Source organism: Parasteatoda tepidariorum, chromosome 6 (assembly GCF_982258835.1).
Source record: "Parasteatoda tepidariorum strain Cologne lab strain chromosome 6, Ptep-v5.0, whole genome shotgun sequence".
Classification (NCBI taxonomy): Eukaryota; Metazoa; Arthropoda; class Arachnida; order Araneae; family Theridiidae; genus Parasteatoda; species Parasteatoda tepidariorum.
In genome coordinates, this window is record NC_141760.1 from 82,384,585 (window position 1) to 82,411,691 (window position 27,107).

Sequence of the window (27,107 nt, forward strand, 5' to 3'; positions counted from 1 at the left end):
TCTATGTGTTTTTTTGTTCATTTTTTTTTTTAAACTGAGTCAGTCAGTTTATCAAATTAAATATAACGGAAAGAAGGAAAGGAAAGATGTAGTCTGGTGGCACAAAGATTCGGGAAACAAAAAGTTAGATTTCCCATGGATTCTGAAAAAATCTCTTTCAGGAAAGTCAAAGATAATACAAACCAACACCCACTCTGTAACCTATGATTAACTTGATAATGAATGTAAATAGTGTAGCAGTTCTCATCCCATAGCCCGCGGCCCACAAGTGAGTCATAGGCTGCGTGGTACTAGGTCGTGTACAATGATCAAGAGACCCAAGATAAATCTTAGAGTTACCAGTTCTTCGGGCCAATTCACTACTCATATGTCACTAAAACATAAGACTAGTTGATCAAACATTATGTCCTTATGTTACTATTAGTTCTAGATTTACTAGTATCAGTGAGTTGTGAAGTATCTTTTCAATACTTCTAACTAATTGTTGAGACAAATGTCCCCTGATCTATCATACTGATACATTAAAACGTTACTCATTGGCCTACCATTTTCTTAGCAAATATGGAAACGTTTCCTCTGTTAGATCTACTCTAAGAGATTTAGCGTAACTTGCAAAATATTTTATCTGCACAGTTTCTGGAAAAATGTTCTGGACTGTGTCTGGAATTTCTAAACTGGCTTCAACAGTATTACAAAGTGCTAACTTTATACAAAAAAAAAAAAAAAATTATAATATTTTTTAAGTTCTATTTTTAAAGATTCGTTGCAGCTTTGAAATTCAGACACTTTTTGTGTAGATTTATCGTAACTAAGCTACGCTGTATCTACAGATAATGGTGCCGTCAGAGAGTGAATCTACAGAGAATGGGTTAGAATCCCTTAGCCGTGTTCTCTGAATCTATATGAAGATATGCATGCATATTGTACATGTACTTCCTTAATAATCACATATAATTTTCAAATTGGGCCAAATTTAGTATAACAATACACCTACACACCTCATCAAGTAGCAAACTTATAGACGAATTAGGGAGAGAGCAAAACGGGCCTAAATTTACCGCCACTCCCTTCATAATGCAGCGTCTGAACTTGGTTTTCTAGTTTTTCTCTCATGTTTTGTTGTTACATAATGGTTTATATTTTCCCTAAATATTAACCTATAATTTTCAAACTAATTATTTCGTATATTTTCTCATTAAACCTATGTATCACGCCAAGCTAGAAATTTATAGACAAATTAAGGAGGGGAAAAAGAGAGCTTAAATTTAGCGTCATTCTGTTTACAATGTAGCGAACTGAGCTTAGAAATTTTCTAGTTTTTCTCTCATGTTCTGCTGTTACATAATGGCCTATATTTTTCCTAAATGATAATCAACAATTTTCAAACTTGGTCACGGATATTCAATAAATCGAAACAACACGCAAAGTCTCAAAATTGTCGTTGAATTAGCGAGGCACAAGCTGAGCTCATTTTAACCTTAATATTTCCTTTGCATATATCGAAAGCGGCAGAAGTTTGAAAAATTTCGAAGCATTACTTGTGAGGGCTGCATATATGTACATGAAGGCATGTTTTCTCCAAATAAACCTATAATTTTCAAATTTCGTTGCATTCGTTATTATAATATATATATATATATATATATATATATATATATATATATATATATATATATATATATATATATATATATATATATATATATATATATATATATATATATATATATATATATATATATATATATATATATATATATATATATATATATATATATATATATATATATATATATATATATATATATATGCACCACGCCAAGGTGTAAAAGTATTGATTAAATTTGGGAGGTCACAAGGCCGCCTAATTGTAATGTAAATATTCCTTTCATAATAAGAGCGTCGGAACATAGAAAAATTTAGCTTCATGTTCATAATGAATATAAATGATACATGCAAAGGAAAACCACGAAAATTATAGTCTGACTGAAATGAGATTTAGAAATAAAAATGATAATGAAAATTAAAATATTATTCATGTCTAGTATACTTATTTCTAATATAAAAACTAAGAAAGTCGTTTAAATTCTACATAAAATTTTATTTCATCATTCGCATCATTCTTAGATAGAAAAAAATTATAAATTTAGGAAAATCAATAAAGAAAAACAAATAAAATGGTTTGGAACTTACAACAATTTTAATTCTATGAGGCAGACTTTAGTGGAAAAATTGATCTTTGAATGAACAAAGAATGCTTATTTTGGGTTCGGTTGAATAAATATGTTAGTAAAATGAAGGGAAAAAGATTTTTTTTTTTTTTTTGCATGTCTTTAATTTACAAGTAGGTACTTTATTTACATCACACTAGAGCTGCACAATGGGCTATTGGCGACGGTCTGGGAAACATCCCTGAGGATGATTCGAAGACGTACCATGGCAATTTCGATAATCTGCGATCTCTATTACATTGCATCTATTACATTAATATTTTGCTAAATTTTAGACAAAATTAACATATTCAGGAGACAAAATTTACATTCTGAAAAAGAAACATATAAAAATAAAACACTAAAATAAAAGGTTTCTTTTGAAACACTTTGCAAACCTGACGTACAAAATGGTGGCGATATGTTATTTTCTTCAAAAATTATTTCAATTTAACTACCTACTCCATTCAGACCATTGAATCTAAATTTAATGCCATTAAATATTTATTCAAATGTAACTAGATATTTTTAAAAAAATTATTTATATACATGGATTACTTGGAAGTACGCAGAAAGAAAATTTTAAAATTTTATAGTTTTTAATTATATATCTCCTAGTATATTATCATGTATCCTGCATTCATCAGCAATCCTCTCTTAGGGCGATAATTTTAAGGTAAGTTAAAATAACTACAAAATAATAAACATCTTATTATAATACTTTTTAAAAAATTACTCGTCTAAAAAATCTAGAATTTTTTTTTTATCTTACTATCATATGACAATACGATAAGTGTAATTTTCGGCATTAGAAAATTTTTAAAGCTCTTATAAAAGTTTGAAATAAAAGTATTAAAACGTATGAAATGTGAAGAGTTCCGTTCTGCAAACGTCAAAATAACACTTGTAAAATTATTAATTTTAAAATATTAAATTAATTTAAGAAATGCTAAATGAATTAATGCTATTTAATTAAGGTACAATTTCGCGTTGCAATGTTTCTTTCTCAGTGTTTTTTCTGTTGCTTTTATTTTTCGTTGTTTTGCTTTCCTGGTTATTTCTCGGCTAATTCCCTGACCTTCCCCCACTTATGTTATCCGTACGAGGAGATGTTTGAACAAGCTTGATATTCTAAGAAGTTTTATTGTGATTTGTGTTTAAATTTATGCGTAATCTTACCATTCATAAGAATTTTCTCAAATTTTTAAACTCTAAAAGGTTGTGAATTGTAAATATATTTGAGAAAATTAATATCCCAAAATTAATAAAGAGTAAGGCTGGCCATGTTTTTATTGTTATCTGCTATTTGGCTATATTTGTGTAAAATTTCGCCGTTTGTTATTTTTTGGGTAGCTTCATAACATGTTTGTGGAGTAATTCGAATTCGTTTGTAGTCGCCCAACGTTCAGTTCCTTTGTTTGTCCAAATTCGCTTGCAGTTAAATTGAAAGACCTCGTTATATTATAAGCACTACAAGTATAATAATATTGGATGGTGCATTTTTTCTGGCTCAGGCGTAAAAATGAATCGGAAGTAGCAACCCGGAAGACTTTGAACAAATTTTAACTTTTAGCGCCATCTCTGTTTATTTTATACGGCTCCCCATCCATAAGTGAAACCAAACGCATGTGAAATTTATTCTTAAACAGATGGCAACGATTTCATCTGTCACCTGAGATAAAATGAAAACAAACATCGTTGTAGTTTAGTTCTACCCCTTTGTCGCATTAATCTTTTTAAAATTATATTAAATAAAAGCTATTCAGTGTTTAATACTTTAAAAGTTTCATAAGTACTCAGTATAAGACACGTTATATTTTCAGTCGCATCTTTATGTTGTCTTTAAAATTGTATTTAAGAAATTTAACTATGCAGATATTTTAAAAATAGGTAGTGGATTTTGTAACACACTCGTTAATTAATCAATAAATTAGCTACAAATTATAAAATAACAAATGTTTTTAAGTAAAGATAATTATTATAAGAAATTATTACATAGTTCATGACATTTTTGTCTTCTAATAGTACCTATATTTTATTTCTTGGGAGAAAAAACAATTTTAAAGATAACTTATCAATTTTAAATATTTTAGTTAATTCAATTATATGCTCACGCGTGTCGTCGAACTATAACATACTTTTTAAAGGAATACTTCATTTTGTTTCATTGCTCTTGCAAATTATCAAAATAAATAGCTTCTATGAAAATCTGTAATATTTTTAGTATTTAATTTTATTTTAAAGTTTTTGACGAATCTTTAAATTTATCTGTTTATAAGTTTACAGTTTTTCTTTTTATCTAGTCTATGTGATTTTAGTTATTGTTTCTTCAATAGATGACTTTGTTAACTGACACATAAACCCGCTATCAGTTAGGGCAAAAAACAATATTCATCACTTTAAAGTTGGCAATTATTTAGATTAAATATGAGTGAACATGTAACCATACTTTTCTTAATTTTTATAATATTAATGAAAAATAATATGCATAATTCCCGGAAGAGTCACAAAAGTTGTTAGCAATAGTATATATATACCATGTTTAATAAAAGTTGTAATTATGGCTACTAAATTAACAGGGAATTAAGAACTATAGAGTGATTAGAAAATAATTTGAAATTTTCACATTTGTGGGGGAAAAATGCTGATTTTAAAAATTGGTCATAAAATGTTCTGTAACTAACATAAATAATTAGCTCTCATTAATTAATTATCCAATTTAAAAAAATATTTTTTAAAATATAAATACATATGTTCTTGTATCTAACAATTAAATTTATGTTTGAACGAATTTTTAAAATCAAAGAAAATTTAGATGATGTGGCTTTAAGAAAATTATTTTAGGTATTGTATGTAATAGAATTTATTAGGTGAAAATAATAATAATGGAAAAAAAAAAAAACTATTGGCTGAATTGAAAAAAAAATTCTATTAGTGTAACTAAAGGCTAATCACAATTATTATAATGTTGCCAATTAATTAAAAAGTCATTGACTTGTTGTAGAGGAATAAAAATTTATAAAGTTGTTTAAGAATAGTTTAAAGTTAATAAAACCATATAATGGTGTTAAATTGTTTGTTTTCATTGTAAATTTGTAGCAATGTTAGAAACAGAAGTAATTAACGTAACCATTTATAAGAATGATTTAGGGACTAAGAAATTTTTATGCTGCACATTTTTACTACCATTATAATATATTAATTAGTTTTCTAAAATTTTTTTATGCTGAAAAGCAGGAGGATTACAATGCAATCATGAGGCAGAGTTTCCTAACCGTTAAAATTAGCAATCCATTAAATATAGTTAAAAATATTTTTTTCCAAAATAAGTAAAAAAAATTTTGTCTTAAATATCTTTTACTTTTAATCATTTTATTATCTAATTCTGATATATTTTGCGTTGGTAATTTTAATTATAAAATTATGCACTATATTTATTTACATAGCTATAGTAATCATATTTAAAAAATAGTTCATAATTAACTTTCCTGATCTAATTATTAATGCATCTTTTCTTTCTCTACAGAATTTCAACTAGTTACTCATCAATTCCACCATGCAATTTCCAAATATTGAAGATGATGAAGGAGATTTTGGTGTGAATTCCACTACTAGGTAATGTAATTTTTTATTATTGAAATCATTTTTAGACAAGTTTTATTGTCATGTTATGGTAGGTTTACAACGAAAATTGTCTTTATATATATATATATATATATATATATATATATATATATATATATATATATATATATATATATATATATATATTAACTATTCTACCTATTGTTCATAACCACTGTAATAAGTTTTATTCAATGAAGACCTGAATCTAAACACCACAGTAAAAGTATTTGTTTTTGGTTCGAAACAGAATGTTCATATATGATTGCTTCAATAGCTTTATTGAATTTTATCATTAATTAAATGTACAAAAAGATTTTTTTAAAACAGAAATTTATATTTTAGTTTATTTAATTCATTGGCTTATATAGTTTATTTAATAAATTTAATAATTTTGTTTATTGATAAAAGTAAAGAGACTTCATAGTTGAATACATTATGGCCTATTGTTACTTTTGTAATTCTTTTTTGATAAATTTTAAATTGTACGAGTTTTTATTCTAATTTAATAAAATTAAGATATAATTTTAAAAGTACCAACTTTAGAAGACATTTGTAATGACAACTTTGATTTATATTGTGTTGCTAAATTCAGAACTTATTTGTTATGTTATTAAACAACACTAAACATCCATTTCATAAATAAAAAAGCAACAAATCTATAGCAAATGTTATTCCCCAAGCAACTGTTTTATTACCACTCTGTGGCAAATTTCATAAAATATAACAATTTACACAAAAGCGAGAACTATGATTAAACGACACTTTGCATCCATTTTGCAAACAATAATGAAATTAAAAAAATTGCAGATCTGTATAAAATATTATCTTCTGGGCAACAGTTTCGTTACCACTATGTTGCGAATTTCTTTAAAATATAGCAAGCACACAAAACTATAATTTTACTTTGGTAAACATACTTTGTTAACATTCTGCTATAAGTTTATTAAAAATAAAACAATAAATACACACAACACTACTACAGGGCTGTTTGTGCTCCGGAAAAAATCCAGATTTACGGATTTTTCGCTGACAGTGATCCTGAAGTTTCCGGAGATCGAAGGTCCAGACGTTTCAAAAAATCATTGATCACAGAAGTTTCCGGAAATCAAATTTTCAAAGGTGGAACTTAAAAGCACAGTTTATTTTATTTGTTTGTAAGGGAGAGCCAGAGAGATACTTTATGAGCTTATATTCGTGATTAATATTCATTTTTTATCAGTAAATAGCTGTTATAATTGTAAACTCAAGAAAGAAGGACATATTTGTAAATTTTAATTACTTCTCCAGGTCATCATAGGTATGTGTAAAATTTTAAATATATTTCAAGTAAACTTACAAATATTGAGAAAAAGGAAAGAAACCTTGTTTAAATTTTTTTCTAATTTTTCAACTTAAACTGTTTTTTTTTTTTTTGTTTTTTTTTGTGACTCAAGAAATTCTCACAATCACCCCTGCTACTATTTAAGGATGTTAAATATGCATATGATAAACTATAAACATATTGAAGTTACTCATTCATAAAATGTGTATATTATTTCTTTTCTTCAAAATATCTTAAAATTTTGCAAATCTTAAATCATTTCATAGCAGATGAATTGCAATAATGAATTCTTTTATTTTTAAAATTAATTCTTCTGGCATATTAAATCTTTTCATGCACAAATATGCTCTTTTCATAAAGCAGCAAACTTAACATTCCTGAGTGATATGTAAAACGAAATGCCTCTATCTAAGAATATGCCTTTCACCCACATACGAAGATTCTGCGCATTTCTTCGAAATTAAATTGAGCATTTCTAAATTATCCAAATAATGTAGATAGAGTAAAAAAAAAAATATTCAGGTAATTCTTTTATCTTGAAAAAAGCATCAGTATAGTAAATTCTTCACAAATTTATATCTTTCAATTGCACTAAAGCTTAAACATGGATTAAGATTTTAAGATTCAAACATGGATTTAGATTTTCTGATCACTTCAAAGTTAGTATGAAAATCCAACACTGATGGAAACAACCGACAATTCTTTAACTTTAGCAAAACATCAGAAAACATTCAGCCATGATTCCATTCCAAAACAAATTGAAGTTTTTGTTGATATTTTCAATCTATGAATTTCATGATATAAAGCTATTATTAAATTCTTTTAAATCCCTTAACTGGCCAGCTATAGTCAGAAAGTAATTCCTTCTGCCTCAGAGTCTGGTGCTATCTGCTGCTAAAGAAACAAGAAAATACAACTTTTACTGAGGGAAGCTTTTGATATCTTTCTCAACAACACCTATCAAAACTTGTCTTTACTGTTTACCTCACACCCCTTTTTGGAATAGTTCAAACTTGTAACCATAGTCACCAACAATATTCCAGACAACTGGCAAAGGGAGTTCTTTATACAAACACAACACATTGTCTTACTGTGCAAAAAGAAAAAAAACTTATTGTGAATATTTTTTTCCTGTTGAATAAAGAAAAGTTTGAGATGTTTAGGCAGGCATTTAGGTCTTACTCCAAATTGAGTTCAATTGAAGATTTACAGAAGTATGTTGCAATTCATCATACGCTATATCACTGAGATTATCAGCTTACTGATATTATACATTGTATCAGTAAGATTATAATTCAAAATTATTTAAGTAAATTATAAATATTCATTGCAATTTTATTTGATCATATCTTTTGTTAGCTTTGTTTCAAAAAATTCTTTTTTTTTTCTTTTTTTTTCTATATAGATCAAGACTTTCGAGTTTGTTCCAATCTGAGAAAGCTAGTGGAGATGTCAACCAAGCATTAACGTTTACAGCTCCAAAGCAACCAAAAAAGAATGGTAAGGCATAGGATATTCTTATACTTATGTCTCTTATTTATTTTTTGTATATGTTATTATCTTGCTTTTTTCGTTGAAGAAATAGGGCAGCACTGGAGGGATGCAAAAACATTACATATTTTTTTTGTTGATTATAATAATTATTATCTATAAAACACTAATTTGACATATTTTGCTTTATAAGAGTGAATTCTGGGCAATAACCAAGTTACATTATAACTTTTTAAAACTATTGACTATTAACTAAACTATTGACTTTTGAACAAAAAATCTTTAGAAAAATATTCGGATGAGAATAACCGCTGGAGATCCTTGTTTAACTTTGAAATATACGAAAAGTATTGATTGATATTGTGATATTGTTAAATTTATGTAGTACAATAGACTATGATGGCTTCGACATCTGTTCTGATCTGATAATACAAATCCATTAAAAAAGCTCACTTTTCCGAATCCCATGGGAAACAAAAAACAAAGAAGAGCACCAATCAGGGTTGACTCGGTAGAGAAGGATTTTCCTACAATAAATAAAGGAAACTAGAAGAGCTCTGCTGTGGATAGGACCAGATGGCAAAGACTATTTGGGATGGCCTTGGCCTATAACAGACCATAGTGCCTTGAAAGAAGAATAATGATTATTACGAGATATTTATTTGATAAGCAAGATGCAAAGTAAGAAAAAAACATTTTGTGTTGTACTTCAAAATAAATTATCAGTATAAGCTAGTAGTCTATTTTGTATAATTCAAACAATAAACTAAACCTGATAGTGATAACTTCAAGTAATCAACAACACTGCATCTATTTTTCGCTTATTTTTTTCAACTTTATGAATCGGTTTAAATTGTACTACTTCTTCAATTAAGTTCAGAAAATTTTGATTGAAAGTCTCAAGTTACAAGCACCACCAATGAGTGTTAAATTCTCAGCTTGTGCTGTAATAATATGTGTTGAAATAACACTAATGATTTAGGCTAATCAAAAGTTTAGACTTTTTGATAATAGCTTAATTTCATAATTATTAGATAATTAGGACATCAATTACTCAAATTAAAAAGCTATCAGTATTTTATTACTTATATGTTTAAACTTAATCTTCTAATCAGATTGCATTGTGTAGTTAATATTTCATCATTATTCACTTCTTACTAATTATTTGATTTCAATATAAAACATTAAATTTTCTATTACCGTTTTCAGATAATTCTCAAAGCAATCAAGGAACTGGAACTTTAAAATTAATCCATGCATCAGCTGTAAATGCTTATAAATTGTAAGTTCTTTTACTTGCTGTTATGTGTCATGTACCATTTATTCTAAGTTAATTTTATAGATGTACTGTTAATAAGAAGATGCTTTATTTCTAGTTATAAATTATGATATTTTGTAGAATTTTATGTAAAACATTAAATGTACTACTCATTAATATATTTTTTTAATTAATATTTTATTATTTATAGATTTTTCTCATTGACAATATTTGTATTTGTCATTTTATTTAAAAGTTTAATGAAACTTATACAGTATATATTTGCTTTCCACTTCAGTGTTCATCATTTAATCATTTCTATTTGGAACAGCAATCTCATTTAACTCATTTTCTTTCTTTTAATTTTTTTTTATGCTTCGCTACGCAATATTTCCACTTATTATTTTATTTACACTTTAAGATGCAGGAATTTTGCTTGATATTGTATTTATACTTCATTATTTTATTTTATTTTTATTTTTTAAAGCTTTAGGCATTTGAATGTGATTTGAACTTTATACTTTTTCCATTTTTTTAAATTTTTTTTATTTTACTTTCGTGCTATGTCTGTAGAAGCTGTTATTTTTTGCTAATCACGTTATAATCTCAATTTGATATTTAATTTATAGTATAGAATTTATTGTTTAGCTTTTTTCTACTTCTAGCATGGATAAGGGCTTAAATGTTATCAAATTAATTACTTTTTTTATTAATTTTTACTATAGTACTCAATATATCCATGTACGTATTATGGTAAAAGGCATTACATCAACAAGTGTTAAATTTTTCAACATAACTCATGGAATAAATATTTTTCACTTCTAATTGCACTATTATAGTCTCTTTTCTAAGTGGCAATATGTTGGTTTTAGGCTTGTAACAAAATGCTTTGTTATACTTCTGGATAAAGAAACAAAACTGTATCAGAAACTATAAAAATTTTAAAATCGCAGAAGAAGAAATTCATATACTGCCTTTTACCTGTGATGCACAAACATTATTAAATTATCTGATTTGAAATCTGCATGCTCTTTTGTTCTTTATATTTAATTTGCATTCCAGGCTTTTAGAACTAGTCTTTTTCCTTTTTTATTTGTCACTAAGTTCATAATATAATAAGTCCTAGGGAACTAATAATGAAAATTATTGGTTATTGTTGATGTCTTATCCTCCACACAACTTCACCCTTTTGCTATCATTTGATCTCGTTTTTCCCCCTCTATTTTAAATGTAATATAATAAATTTTTATTACTTTAGAGTTGATGGTAACTATACAGTGCAAGGAAAATTGGGGTGTGCAATATTAGGCTGGCATGAAGCTAGTAATGTATGTATTTTATTTATTTTTATTTATATTTTTAATTGTTTATGCAGTAGCACTAAATGTTTTCTCCCCCCTTGCTTTTTCCTCTTTAGTATCAAATCTTATTGTATAAAGGAAAACAAGTCAAAGTAGCTACCTGTAATATTCATCAACTTTTTAAATTCCAAGTAAGTATCTTTAAAAAATTAAATATTTTTAGCTCTGCAACTATTATTTGAGTAAACTTCATGCATTCTAACTTTTGTATTGATTTTGTTGATTTTTGTTCTTTTAAAGAAACTTCCAGTTTAATGTTGCAGTTAATTATCTATTTTTTTTTCAAATCTAGTGTTGTTATTTCTAACTATTTTGATTTTCTGCAATGTTAAATTTTAAATTATTCTTAGGTTCAGCAAAATAACTATGCAATGTTTTATGATGATAGAAATGAAAACTGGTCCATTAATTTTGATGTCGAAACAGCCCTTGTTGAATTTGCTAAACAGGTAAAAATAACAACAATCCTTTATACAATTAATTAATAGTTTTTAAAATGTTTTTAAAAACTGCAAGAAGCTAAGCATATAATGAAATATATATATTTTTTATTTATCTAATTATTTTTTACACAATTCTTTAAGATAGGTGCTGTCACATATATCATCACTTATTTTCCAAATTTTCTTTAAATTCCTAATAGTATTTTTATTATAGTTTAAAAATAATCTTTATCTCAGTTCATTTTAAACCTCTCTTTATCTCGTTACATCAAAACCTCTTTTACTCGTATAAATTTAAATTAAAATATAAATTGTTTTTTGTTTAACAAAATAATTTGCAAGTTTTTATCATTTTTTATTAGTGTTCATAGTATAATTTATTTAATAACTAAAATATTTTTTTTTGTATTTTCATTAAAATTTCCTGTGTTAATCAAATAAAAAAAATTGCAAAAAAATATATGAGACAAAGCTTTATAAATATCAAACGATATCAAGTGACCACTGACCATCTTAAAGTAGCAAAAATACGAGTGAAGATACTCGTATATAGAGTTAGTGTCTAACCGATCTAATTCCTTGAAGACATGAATTCCTATATTTAAGAATATTTTGGCATAAATAATCTTAGCAGCAATGAAAAAACGATAAAACAGCAACTCTTAAGATTTAGAATATTTTCGGTTAGTTTAGTAAAAGGAATATGAGTTAAATGAATATTAAAGTTTGATATACAGGCATAATGTAATTGAATGACATACAGGCATAATGTAATAACACTTGAATTAGAGGTCTCTGAAAAGAAGTGTTGGGAACTTAATTTTTAAAAAAAATATTAAAATTTGAGTCCTCACTTTAAATTTCTTTTCATTAGTATAATTGTAAATTATCTTCTAGGTAAAAAAAATTATTATTTCTAAAAAAAAATTCTAAATTTTTTTCTTAAATGCTATACATTTAAATTGTAATGACTTAAAACTTCATTATTAAATCTTAAAATAATTTTTTATTCTTGATAAAATAATTTGCTGTAACCAACTTATTATTTGTAAAAAAAATTATTTTAAAAATAAAAATAGATTTATAGTTTTGGTAGTTGGATATATTATTTGATTGGTATATGTCATTTTATTACAATTGGTTAGGTTTTTGCTCCGTATCTGCAGACCACTGACAATGTACAAAAATAATAATTGAAAATATTAAAATTACCTTTACAGGCATGTTGTTACAAATGAAATTTTTTTGAATTGATTTTGTATTCTGCTTTACTTAATGAAAGCATAAAAACTTATAATAAATCTCTCTGGTATACAAATTTTATTACTTTTTATGAAACTACTAACCATATGATAGCAAATATTTGCTGATACTATCAAAAAATACCTCATACCATTTTTTTTAAAAAGAATTACATAAATTTAACTTTATTATTATTTTTTATTTATTTTTAGATTGCTCTAGCTAAAGCCAATAGTCTTGATAAAAATCAGCCATCCTTAATAATACAAGACCTTACTCTAGGAGAAGGTCCAACTCTGGATACTGGAGACTCTGCCGAGGTCAAATATACTGGCTGGTTGTTAACAAATTATGTTTTTGGTCAAGTTAGTAAGAATCTGTTGTTATTTTTTTTTATGTTATTAGACAAATACACATGTTTTCACTTGAAGATAAACTTTCTCTTTTTTCTTTTTGTAGGTCTTTGACACCAACATGCAGTCTGAATCAGCTTTTCGATTGCGACTTGGGAAAAAAGTTATTAAGGTATCTATTTTATACTCAATGTTTCATTAAGGACTGCTCAAGTAAATGAAGTTCATGTTTTAAAGTTACGTATTTATATAAGTTTGATTTTATATAGGGTAGTCATTTTATTTCTTTAAAATATTAAAGTATAGAATAAACTATTATATTCTATACATTCGTGTCATTGTTTGTGTGTGCTGACTAACACATCTGTATACATCAAAATTTGTCACTCTTAGTTGAAAATGACTAATGGGCAGTTCCTGAGAAATAAGGACATGAGTTGCAAAATTTTAAGGAACTCTGAATTTAGTGATTTTTTTATTTATTAAGTAAATGGTACAAATCTGTTATTGCATCTGACTGCATGTCATTTTTGCAAAGATGACGTTTTCAGACTGATACTTGAAGAATTAAATGATTAGTTTGGACCGTATGATAAAATAGTAGTTTTTCAGATTAAGTGTCCAGTCAATTTAAACAAAAAATATTTGCTATGTGCTCTCATTCACTTAAAGAGACATTAAATTGCAGTTTCATTTTCATCCGCTTTTCCAATGTTTGCAAATATTATCCACTCAAACATGTAATGATTTTCTAAAATAATTTGTATTTGATTAGAATTGACTTGAAAATATATTTATGGATTGATTATTTTCTAAATACGGTTTTTTCATTCTATTTTTGGCAAACTAAGTATGATGGCTGTTTGTTATTGTAATAAAGTCTTTCTTTTTATATTCAAAAAAAAAAAACATCTGTGTTATTTTATAATTCAAAATTTCTGAAATAGTGCACAGATTTAGATAAATAATTTGAAGCATTTTTGTTTACATATCTGTGTTATTCAAGGATTTACTAAGGTATAATTTATATTTAGACTGATTGTTGTATAATTTTCTTCTCCATTTTATTTCAGGGATGGAGTGAAGGCTTAGTTGGAGCTCAAAAAGGAACCAGACGTCTTCTAATTGTTCCACCTCACTTAGCCTATGGTGCCGAGGGCATGGGCAGTGCGGTTCCACCAAATTCTACACTTATTTTTGAAATCATAGTAGCTAAAGTATGTTTTTTTTTTAAATTTCATTTTTCCCTTTTAGAATATAATAATTATTAAAAGTTTAATAATTTGACTTTATTATTTAGAAGCAATTAGTATTATTTTCTTTCTAGTGTATGTTGCTGTATTGAGGTTTAAATATTTTACCAAAGTTTAATATAGAACATTAAAGCATCACTGGGGTTTTGAAGGATAAAAAAAGCTATTATCTCTAAACTTCTTAATATAATAAAATAAATATTTATTCAAATGTTGGATGTTTTAAACATCAGCATTTCAGAGATGCCTACTCCTGATATAATCTTCAAATGGAGTGCACTGTGTGCTGGTGTTAGTGAGCAATACATACAAACCTTGCCAACTCGACCTCAGTTTTGCAAATTTTTCAATGAATTGAAGAAAACAACTTTCACTCTAAATGCTTTACACATTCAATGTTAAAAGAAACTTGTTTCGCCCAAAAAAAAATTTCTTGCTTTTAAAGTGAGTTTTAACCAAAGAAAAAATATCTTTATTCAATCATTCGGTAATTCTTTCCAAAAAGGTGTTTAAATTTTCTTTAAGATCAGCTCAATGGTTTTAAAGTAATCATGTTCACGGACTCCTAAAATTGTGTAAGTTTATACTTCGTTGAAACTTTGTACATCAGAAATAAAGATTACTTGTGATAACTAGTTTTTTTTTAAAAAAGAAAATCGTGTTTTGCCGCCTCACATCATTGAGAATCATAAACAAACATTTAAGTCCTAAGGTCTCTGTTGTTATTAAATTGGTTTAGTTCTCTAACTTTTTATTCACTTTTCCCTCTTTCTTATACTGTTTTTAAAATAAGGACACTAGTCGGCAGTTTTCCACCTAATGGAGCTGTAAGTGGTTTCATTTTGTAATACACAGTCCCTTTACTATACCTAGACACTACTTTTACAACTGTGTCCAAGGCAATTTTAAAGTTTCTAAACTAGATATGGACTTTTTTTGGGGGACTCTGCACCTATAAAATCTATAAGTTAAACCTTTTTTTCATGTGTAGTCTGTAATCATATTTCAAATTTTTTTAAATAATAGTTTAATTTTTGTTACTTGTGAATTGCAAACCTTGATTGTAGATTGTAATTGTAAATTGCAAAAGTATTTTTTACTTTTAATTGTAGGTCAAAGTATCTCGAGATTCCTCACATTCACCGAGCCCATTAAAAGCAGCAGAGAATTTACCAGAAAAAAAACCTGAAGTACAGCCTCGTCATTCCTCCATAAGGTTTTTATGATTTTTTTTCCTGTAATTCCATTTGATCAAATGGTAACCTTCTTTTGATCTTTATTTTTTGATTTAAGACTGTCACATTTAACTACTTGTTCTGGAAAAAAGTGTTGTGCACAAGATGCTTTTCTCAAAAAATTGTCAAATGCATGCTGAACATAGCAGTAGGGAATTATCACAGAAATAAAAAAAAAGTCATTTGTAGTTTGTATCACAAAAAAGATTTTCCTGATTTCTATAACGTATTGATCTCTCAGTGCTTTGCAATGCATAAACACATCTGTGAATTTTTTGCCAGTACAAGTAGTTAAGAGCCATCTAATGTTAGTGCAAAGAGTGTATAACCTAGATTGCAAAATATTATATTGGTGCAGTACTGGATTGCGACCTGATGCCTTTTAACTCTATTTAAATTACTAGCATTTAAAATGAAAGTTTATTTTACATAATTATAACTAATCATTTTTATATTCATTCATAATAATTCCATTTTAAATTCCTAATTATAAACATAATTTTTTTTAGTTCTGAAGATAATATTCGACAACGAGGGGCTTCTATTTCAGAACAGTTAACACAGGTAAATTATAAATAAATTTAAAATATTGAGAAAAAGATGTTTGATTTAATTTGCATGATCTGGTACGAAACATGAATAGTTTTATAATTTCTTTTAAAAAATATTATATGTTCAGTATTTTAATATTGGTACTTTTGACTTTCATTGTAACCGAGTATATTGTTGTTTCTAATGACACTTAGACAAGCTAAGATCGCCATTCATTGGCTTTGCAAATTAAGTCAGAAGAAAGAACTTTTTTTTTGATAAGAGAACACTGCTAGGATGAAAGTGCGACTTAGCGCAGAACCTCTTGGATAGATGGCGGCACCTCCCATTTATGTGAGGTTACCTTCAAAATTTAGACATATCTGAAGAAGAAAATTTTCTTCATATCCCTGTACCCATGGTGCTGATCAGCAACTCACCATGGTACTTTCCATTCTATAGATCAGGGGTTTCCAACTTACATGAGGCCGGGGGCCGCAATTAAAAACACAAATCAAATGGCGGGCCACAACTTCATCAAAATTTTATGTAGAACTCTTTTATGTTTGAAGGAACATTAAATATTACTGTCAGATTTTTACCAAGTTGTACAAAACAAAAGTATTGAATAACAAATTAAAATAAGTATATTTTTAAAAATACTTAATTGTTACTAATAATATTTAAAAAAATATTAAATAAATGATAAAAATTCGGGCTACAATAACTTTAATGTGCACCTATGTATTAAACAATTAATGTGCAACAAATATCTAGTTGTTAAGATATAAAACTTCAAAAAGATTGGTATTAAAACTTACATTGTAGCACACAAAATGTTCAATGAGAAAATTGAGGTTTGTCTGCTGCAACCACCAGAGAATAGATATTTACAAATGTGTGTGTAAATATTTTCGTCCTAAATGAGTGGTTTTAAAAAGTTAAATCGGAGAATTTCTTCGAGAAAATTTCTGATACGATCATGCTAAATTATATTCACAAAATACAAAAAAATGAAATAAAAAAGAACAACATATACTATTATTTTTGTATTTGAATAAATAATTTTCTTGGATGCAAAACCTGAGAAATAATTTCTTTTGCACCGTTGGTATGTTAAGTTTCACAGAAACGAAGAAAATAGGTTTTTATTAACGAGAAAAGTATTTTAAACCTATATAGATTTTTTACGAAAATTGTCCGCAAAAAATGACAACTAATATATTTTAGTTCGCGGGCCACAAAAAAAGAATTCACGGGCCGCCAGTTGGAATACCCCTGCTATAGATTATATGAACACATATATCACATGTACTCTGTGGATCTTAGGAGCTTCGAGGGTCAAACCCTGCCCCCTCCAGATTAAAGTTTGATGCTTCCACAGCCTATAGGATAGGAATGGATTTAGGATTAGAATTAAATTTGAAGATTTATTTTTTTCTCTAAGCTCAATAATTTTTAAAGTTTTGTGACTTATTCACGAATTGATCCCAGCTTATAGATGTGATACTATATAGACCTTACTAGAATCTGTATGTTACTTTTTATATGTTACATGTACAGCTTCATATCCTAAAGATAACTTCATCTGTTATCTTCATGGGTAAAGATAACTTCATGTGTAAAGATCTGAATTGAAATGTTGATCATGTTGAAATTTTACCCACAATATCAGAAATATTTATTGCAATAATAATTTGAAGGTTTAAAAAAAAAAGTTTTGTTCAAGGTTCTACGATGAAAGAGAGACCATCAGTGACTGATAAGATTTCATCCAATCAGCTGTCTAATTATTTATTTTTTATGACAAATTTTAATTTTATTTTAAGGGGTTATTTTTAATAGAAAATAATGCATGTATTAAATTCTGATGTAATAATTATTTTTACAGAGATTTTTTTTTTTTGCAGAGTCCCAAGAAGGATAAGGCTCAGTTGATTTCTCGAATGGCAAAAATGGGAACTGCTACTTTACCTTTTCATGGAGCGATTCCAGCTCAAGTTGAAAGTGATTCTGAAAGTGAAGTAAGTCTCCATAGGTTTATGTACATCTATTGATATTTATGTGTCATTAAACATTATTAATTTTAAATTAAAAATTTACAGAACAGTTTTCAGGTCTATAGTGACTTAAAGTACTGAAACGTTTTCGCAAATAAAGATGAAATTAATTTATTATTATTTGAAAAAAAAAAAATTTTTAAGAAGAAATTATCTACCAATTCATATAAACAATTCACTTTCTTTAAATTTTATTTTATAACCCGCATTGAATATCTGACCCAATTTCAGAATTTACAACTATCAATGTTTTAACTTCATAGCCTTCTAATTTCATAGGGAATTTCTGGATCAAGCATTAAGACAAACTAGCTTTCATGAAGGACTTTTTGATGGTTCTGTTACTAATATAGTTTTGTTACTTGTAATGTGTTAATTACAATCACTGGTTTTTGTGGAAACACCTGAGAAAAGTTTTGATTATAATTATTGATGAGGTTGATTTGTAGACACTGCCAAATCCAAAGTTGAGAATTTTGAGAAAATAACTTTAATGTACAAAGAATATCCAATTATGAGCTATTTCAATGAGCTTTTCATTAAAAAATATGTGAAATGTAGAAACAAGAACAAGGGTAATTGAAATCCTAAAATATATTTTTTTTTGTTTGTCAACTCACATTTATTTATTTTTGCTAGTTTATAAGGGTTTTGATAAGAAACATTTAATTGTAATTACAAGACAATGAGACTAAATGATAGCAATAAAATTCTCAATTATCTAAACTTTAACCATCCAGATCACAACTTATTTAGATTTCTTGGCGAAAGAAACAATATCAAGTAAGTTCCAAAGGCCAAAGAGTTTCAAGGAATTGCATGATATCCATAATTAATTGTAGTGGTAAAGGTAAACTGTTTATTTGCAACAAGCACTATTTTTGTCATCATAAAATTATAATGCTATAAGAATTTCTAATAAATGATGAATTTATTTTTAATTTATAACTAAGCTATCTAGTTGTTATATCATTCATATGAAGCGTATTTGAGTCAAAACATATCAGTAACTCATTTGTGTACTTTTTAAGGACTATGCTGGTACAGTGTACTTTTTCTCTTAGGGAATAATATGCTTTTTGGTGTTTAAATATTGTTCCATTTTCTTAGAATTCTAATTTTTCTTTCTCCTTTTTTTTGAGAAAAAAAAAAGCAATATCAGAAAACTAGTTATTGCCTTAATAGTTGTGCATTTTCAATTATCTTATCAGAGGCGTAAATCTAAAAATGAATTTCTAAAAGAAAAAAAATAGGAAAAAAATGTTTCGTAATGAATAAAATAATTTTTGTTAAACATTATTTAATCGTTTTGTGAGAGAATATCTTAAGTGACATTTTTTTTTTTAATGAGAATTAGTCTTAGATTCTATAGAAACATCACAAAATTTTTTGCAAATTGTCTTTATCCAAAATGAACAAACATTTGTAACTTATTTTATATTTAATATTTTATGTCTTACAAAGGACTGCTAAACTTTTTAAATTCAAAAATTTTATTTTTCTCAGAATGCCATATAATAATTTCTAAGTTTTTCAGTCATATTAAAAAGAAAAAATTATGTAAAAGGTTTGTGAATTCCCATATGATACTGTTTCATGCAGGAATTTAAACTTTTCCGCACATTCCCTACATTGTTTTTGCAAGGATAGAAAATTGCAGTAATTTAATGAGTTGTTTTAAAATTGTCTTTTGACCCCTTCCCATGCATAGAAAAATTCTCAATCTTGTGAAACTATTTTTTGACTCTACAACTATGATATCAATGGTTGCTGTAATTAATCTAAGTCACTAGAAGTGTAATGGTATTAAAAAATATGCATATAATTATGGATAAATCCTTTACTTATTCTTTAGGAAGATGTTCAGGATGCAAAAGCTACTCCTCCTGTCCAACTTGGTGGATCCAGAACATCTTCACCTAAACCTGCTTCGAGATCTTCCTCTAGAAAGAATTCTGATCATCTGATTTCAGCTCAACCTGCTCAACTTCAATCTGTTCAAGGTAAGAATTTACTGTCACCTTGCGATGTAACAAATGTTTTATTTTTTTATTTTTTTAAAAAAAAAAAAAAGATGGTATCTTATTTTGTGCTGTAAAAAGTCAGGTGCTTTGGAATGTCATTACCATTCAGATTTAAATTGTATCAAATATAGATATTTATTCTGATATTAAGGTGCACTATAATATTTATAATAAAATCTGTACTATAATATTTATAATAAATCAATGCATAAATGGTTATATATGTATATATATATATATATATATTACAGTGAAATATCTATAACTCAAAGCTTCCTCGCAAGCAAAAAATACTTTCTGTTATTGAAAATTCGATTAATTGAAAACTGATTAAAATATGTTATCTTTAGCTTTGAACCATAGTATAACAGTTCGATATCAATTTGGGTAAAAAGAAGAGAAGCTTTATGGATAGCAAATTTTGAATCATAATTTTGAATAGGATATGTTGGACAATTCTTCAGTAAGTAGTAAAAAAAAAAAAAAAAAATTCAAAATTTTTGGTAGCCAGTATTCAAAATTTATACCCATCACCCATGTTGTTAAGTTTTTGTAAAGTTTCAAATTAATGCTAAATTTATACCAATGTTCAAAAACATTTACATCAAAAGACTAACAAACAAAACAGTTATGAAACACAAACAAAAACCAGAATTCTCCGACAAAACACATGTTAGTGTAACTGCATGTGGTCGAAGGTTTTTGATAACAATCTTTTAATATCCAAAACTGTGTGCATCATTTCTCATACAAAAGTGATCATTTCCCAAACAAAAAGTGAGGGTAATTGTCACACATTTCATTGTGCCACCCTGAAATAAAACTAGGATTTATGTATGTCCCTATTTACTATTTTTTGCGTAGATTTTTCATAATAATAACAATGATGGGAAATTTAGATAATTTTCCTTCCCAAAGTTGTTGGTTTCTTTCTATTCCCTGCGCTGTTAGCTGAGAATCGTTTTATAATCTATAAAGTATTTTTAGGTTGTAAATTTGTTTTAAATCGACTAATAGATTAAAATTGATGTTTGTGAAATGAAATTTTCTTTGATTTGTTGAAAAAATCCACTGATCAAACTCTGGAGTAATGAAGAAAAACTTTCAAAGTTACATTTGGAATTTTCGCCTGGGTTTCAAAAATACATTTTTGAAACCCAGGACCATTTTTGAAACCAAAATTATCAAAACTTTGAGTAATAGAAGTTTGATTGTGTGTGTGCGTATATATATACACTAGCTAATTCAATTACATTACTCTTCTTACGTCATAGTTTCAAATATTCTTCCATTTCCACATATTTTTATCTAAATTTCAAGTGTATCTCTATAATTGATTGTGAGATGTTGTAATTAAATAGCAACACAAAAAAGAAATAGGTTTGGCAAATTATTTTCCTAAATACCAAATTTGACAAAAATGTAACAATTTGCTTCTCAAGATTTTGCATGAGCAATGCTTATGCGTTATAAAATGTCAAATTGTTAAAAAAAGAAATACTCTTCAAATAATTGTAAAATATATAAGTAGTACCTCTAAGCAAATAATTACATATGTGTAAAAAAAAATCCTTACAATTTTAAGACTTGCTCTGAAGGAAAAAGAGTTAAAATGCAAGTATCTTCAAATACACAGCTTTACTTGTCGCCCTAAATTTTGATATTTTGTTTATATTTTTATTTATTTTTACAGAAGCAAATGTATTTCATGCCAATCAACAGCCAAGTGCATCAGTACCATTTTATCCACCAGCAGTTTTAACTAATCACCCCTCTTTTAATGTAAGAAATATATATCTTTCTATTGTTTGTTAAATACTTAGTTAATTTTTTTTTGTTAACTATGTAGCTTCAACTTACTGTTTTTAAGTTTTTTTTCTTCTTTTAAAAAGTACAGTGTTCCCTCATCACTTCACACTTCATGTTTTGCAGCTTCAGTGCAGTCTCTCGTTTTTCCAAAATATTAATCAAAAAATTAAAAAATACAACCTTGTCGGCAGCCACATTGTGGAAAGGAGCGTTGTTTCATATTGATGCGCGAGAGAAAAGTATCCCTGCATGTCAAACAAAGAGATAAGTTGACTCAGAGTACATATACCCCCTGCTCTCATATATATTCCTAAAACTTCTATGAGTCAAGTGAGAGCCTCTCATCTGCCACCAACACAAAACTCTTCCCTTCTCTCAGAAAGCAATGTTGATTAATGTTTATTACTGTATCAGGTTTTGTAATAAACCTTATTAATTAGCACTGACACGTTTAAGTAAATACGTATACTGTTGTAATTTTTGTCTTAAATGTGTAAAGTATAAATACTGTTTACATATTTAAGACATTTGTGTACCCGCATACACGAAAATTCCTAGGGGCAAATCCTACCTCTCGGTTTTTCAGCTTTCGCGGAAGGTTCTGGTCCCCATTAACCGCGAAAAACGAGGGATCACTGTAAATGCATTTTTTTTATTAATTTCCTAACATGTAATTCATTTACAATTAAAATAACTTGTTTTAATTTAAAATACAATCTGTTGCTTGTTAAATATTTTAGAATGTTATAGCTATAAACAGTTGCTTAATTTTTTTATCGTTGTAAGGATTTTTTCATGATAGTAATAGCACTTTTAAACAAAATTGTTGTCCGAGAAATATAACTTCGTAAATTCAAAAGCATTTATTGTGATGGGCTTTTTTTTTTTAAAAAAAGGAAAAATAAATTGTGTCCGACCGTTTTCAATTCCAAATTTTTTTGCATTAAGCCACAAGTTAAAAATGTAGAGTGTTTTTTTTATAAAATATGATTAAAACCTTGCATGTGCATTTGAAATCAAAAGTTTAATTTATATTTTATTTATTGATTCATTTATTTAATTTATTTTTTATCATTGAGATGAATATTTAAATGTGTTTAAAGTAATGTTTGATTAGCCTTTTGTTTATATACATGAAGCCATCCCCTGGGGCCTATCCTGCTTTTCAACCACAAATGACTAGTCAATATCAACTGTCTCAATATTCCCTACAAGGCATGCCAAGTTTGGTCCCACAGGTGACAACTAGTATGGTGGACACTCACCTACCTATGTTAATTACTGAAACTCGAAGTCAAAACACTGAAGTGAGACTAAGCTTGTCTAAAATTACTGAGAAGATAGATACTGTGATACAAAAGGTAAACAGTTTAAAACTGTCATTTCCTCTCCTTTCACTTCTCCTTCTTGTTGTTTCCTCTTCTTTCACTTTTCTTTATTGTTTCTTCTTCATTCACTTTTCTTTATTCTTTCTTCTTCATTCACTTTTCCCTCATGTTGTTTGTTTCCTCAGCTTTCACTTTTCCTTAATGTTGCCTCCCCTTCATTCATTTTTCTATAATGTTTTATCTGCATTCACTTTTCTTAAATGTTACCTCTTCATTCATTTTTCCTTAATGTTGTTTCCCTTGCTTTAATTTTTCATTAATGCTGTTTCCTGCATTCACTTTTCCTTAATGTCGTTTCCCCTGCATTCACTTTTCCTTAATGTCGTTTCCCCTGCATTCACTTTTCTTTAATGTTTCTTCTTCATTTCATTAAAATTTCATTTCATTTTTTTAAAATTTGTTTCTTCTGCATTCATACTTTATAATCATTTCTGTTCACCTTGCATTCATATTTCATATCCATTGTTATTTACTCTAGTTTATTTAATATTTTTTTACACCTATTCATATTTCATTCACATTGCTGTTTATCTTATTTATTAGTTCTATTGTGTCCTATATATTGACGCTTCATCAATATCACTGTAAAAGGTATTGCCGTACAGTAGCTTGTAATCAAAAGGTATAATACTGTACTTTGTTTTATGAAAAAAATATTTGTTTGAAGCAAGAATTTTTTTTTTTTTTTTTTTTTGCATAAATGATTTTAAAAATGGCATATTTTTTTAAAATCATTTCAGTTAAGAGCTTTTGATTAACATATGACATATTAATACACTTTTTGGATACTAAGTAATTTACAATTTGAAAGAAAAAAAATTTAAAAATTAACTTTAAAAGAATGTGTGAATATTTTTTCTTAATGTGAAAGAACAAGAGATGTAAAAATTTATAAAGTAGTTTGTTAGTTTTAAGAAATATTATTAAACCATCCGCTGAATGTTTAAAGAGAAGTTATTTCAAATGAATAAAACCGATATACTAATTTTAGGTAGATGATGTACGCTATAATCAAGGAAGGTCAGTAGGATTGAGTCATTCATCACATATGGATAGTTCTTTGCTCTTGCAGAGCATAGAAAAAATTGTTCAGGTAAATTTTTTGTATTAACCCTTTTTCTCTAGTTAGAATTTTAAAATAAACTGTTACAGTAAAACCTTTTATAATGGCTTTTTGCAGGACTTTTTCATTGTAACTGGTGTTAAGAAGGGATCACTATTCAGAGTTTTTATCAATTGTACTTATCACAATATAATAATAAATAAATCTAACAGTATCAAACAACAAAAATGTAAACTAAATCACAACTAAAAAGTTACTAATGTTTAGTTAATTTATCTATTCATTACCCTACTATGAATAAACTATGAAAATCAAAGAAATCAGTTATTCAAAGGTGTTTTTCCTTTTTAAAATTGTTTTTTATATTCAGATTTGATATGATATTAATAGTTTCATGATAAAATTCTTCATCATTAAAAATATAGCCATGAAGTTTTTTGCTCTTGTAACAGCCATGTATTGATGTGGTCATAATAAGGTATGGCTTCATAATTTGGAATCCAATGACATAATGATGGTACAGTCGAACCTCAATCGTTCGTTCTCGTAAGTATTGTACAGTTTTAAAGGTTCTTTCACAAATGCTATTCTCATAACAATTCCCTTTTCGATTGTTTTTTAAACTAGCAAATTCCTGCATCTGTTGTTCAGAAATTCTACCAATATTTGAAGAAAACATAGAAGTTAGTTTGTTTTGAGAAATAACTCCTGATGCTAATAATGAAGAAAATGTGGATTTGTTACAGTTTAGGTAAAATGCCTCAAATAACGGGTGTGTTTAAGCATCACTTGAAAAAAAACTTTTAATGTTGTCTGTTCAAGAAATGGTTGTAGTAGCTGAAGAAGGGCATAGTGATATTGATAAAGAACAGACCTAACACCTTCAGTTAGAGCAAGCATTTGTGAGAGGCATTGTAGTATTTGAGGTTCTTTTTGTATTTACACAAACTTTTAGAAAATGAACAGTAATCTATAACAAATGAAGAATTTATTGCTTGCACTGTAAATGAGAAAGAGAAACAAACTTTTCAATATTTTAAATAAATAAATGTATTTATTTATCCTTCTTTTGCAATGTAAATATTTTTGCAGGCAGTACTAAATTTTTTCAATTAACATTTTTTATATTTATTGTAAATTTATTAATTTTCATACATTTTCTAGTCATTATTTGATATATAAAGTTGACCCACATTCGTTGTTTTCCCGTATCTACGCATCGTTGCTCATAGCGAATGGTCCCTTGAGAAACGATCAATTGAAGATCTACTGCATTGTGATTGGCATTGTACATTGGCTGCCTTTAATTTCCAGACAAATTAGTGATACCTATAAATCTAAAATTGAGTTAACTTCTAGCTGCCACTGGGTATAGAAACTCAGCCTTTAACAATGACAGCCAGTGCCTTTATTATTGAACTAGCGTGATTCCTTTATGATAGTAAAAATCTAAAAGTTACTGCATTTTTTAGAATATCAGAATATGTTTTTATTCCTGCAACTAGTTAGATCAATTTCCGTGACTTCATTTACCTCTTCAGCATTATGATTGCTTACCTCTGTCTGCTCCTTACATCCTAGACAAAATTGACTAATTTATAATCTGTTTAGTAATGGTTAGTAAAAATTATCTGAAATTTACGATTAAAAAATTTCGACTAAAATACGCCCTGATATAAAATTCTCACCAGCAACATGCGGTAGTTATGAAAAATAGCTGTTTAAGTTTTTTTCCAGATCTTAATTTTAATGAAGTCATTTTGTTCAATTAATATATGACTGTTAATTAGAGATTACTATTGTTTAGAGATAATTGTTAAAGAAGATTTGACGGCATTATGTTTGGTGAAAATCTATTGATTTAATATTTGTTTGTATTGTATAAACTGCTTTTTAATTCTTTAAGGAATCATATTCTGAGCTGTAACGCTAATTCAAATAATGGAAATCATAAAGCAACAGAGCAATTCGAAATTGCAATTAGCTTATATCAAATAGACAAAATGTTAGCCTGACTTAATTACCAGACAATGCGAATTGTAGTATTTTTTAGCTTAAAATCACAAAAACTAATTCAAGGAAATTCAACAGTATAACTTATATGCTGCTTACATCTGCTTTAGACTTATCTGTAAAGAAACAGATTTTACAAAAGAATTTTTTGAGACTCCATTATTTTTTAGCTATGATAATTGTTTGTCTTCACACCAAATCTCTAACTCTCATCTAGAAATTTAAAACATATTTATAATAATTTAACTGAGGTTGATTCTTCATTAGTAATTATGAAGCACTTGGTTACCAAAATTAGTTACTATTAAATCTCAATTGACATAATATATAAATTATAATCTGATATTTAAGTTTTGCTTAACAATACAATAAATACAACTTTTATTCTTACTTAAATTTTCTCTGCAATCTCAACAAAATCGAAA

At 27.3% G+C, this 27,107-nt stretch overlaps 1 protein-coding gene across 13 annotated transcripts in view; it reads left to right on the forward strand.

Annotated features, from left to right (window-relative positions):
* The first annotated feature begins 3,861 nt into the window (after nt 1-3,861).
* Nucleotides 3,862-27,107, forward strand: part of LOC107439298 (FK506-binding protein 15) — a 47,543-nt gene continuing 24,297 nt past the window's right edge. For 11 of the 13 annotated variants that reach the window (XM_016051847.4, XM_016051848.4, XM_016051844.4 and 8 more), the window contains exons 1-17: nt 3,862-4,100; nt 5,737-5,825; nt 8,564-8,658; nt 9,859-9,931; nt 11,166-11,235; nt 11,325-11,399; nt 11,619-11,717; nt 13,166-13,318; nt 13,413-13,478; nt 14,380-14,523; nt 15,672-15,775; nt 16,304-16,358; nt 18,236-18,349; nt 20,241-20,388; nt 22,103-22,191; nt 23,358-23,579; nt 24,598-24,699. In XM_016051847.4, the coding sequence (XP_015907333.1) occupies nt 5,767-5,825; nt 8,564-8,658; nt 9,859-9,931; nt 11,166-11,235; nt 11,325-11,399; nt 11,619-11,717; nt 13,166-13,318; nt 13,413-13,478; nt 14,380-14,523; nt 15,672-15,775; nt 16,304-16,358; nt 18,236-18,349; nt 20,241-20,388; nt 22,103-22,191; nt 23,358-23,579; nt 24,598-24,699 (1,668 nt within the window). In that variant the 5' untranslated portion in view covers nt 3,862-4,100; nt 5,737-5,766. Of the gene's footprint in view, nt 4,101-5,736; nt 5,826-8,563; nt 8,659-9,858; nt 9,932-11,165; nt 11,236-11,324; nt 11,400-11,618; nt 11,718-13,165; nt 13,323-13,412; nt 13,479-14,379; nt 14,524-15,671; nt 15,776-16,303; nt 16,359-18,235; nt 18,350-20,240; nt 20,389-22,102; nt 22,192-23,357; nt 23,580-24,597; nt 24,700-27,107 lie in introns of all 13 variants that reach the window. The other 2 variants (XM_087166106.1, XM_087166104.1) reach the window with 2 other exon arrangements.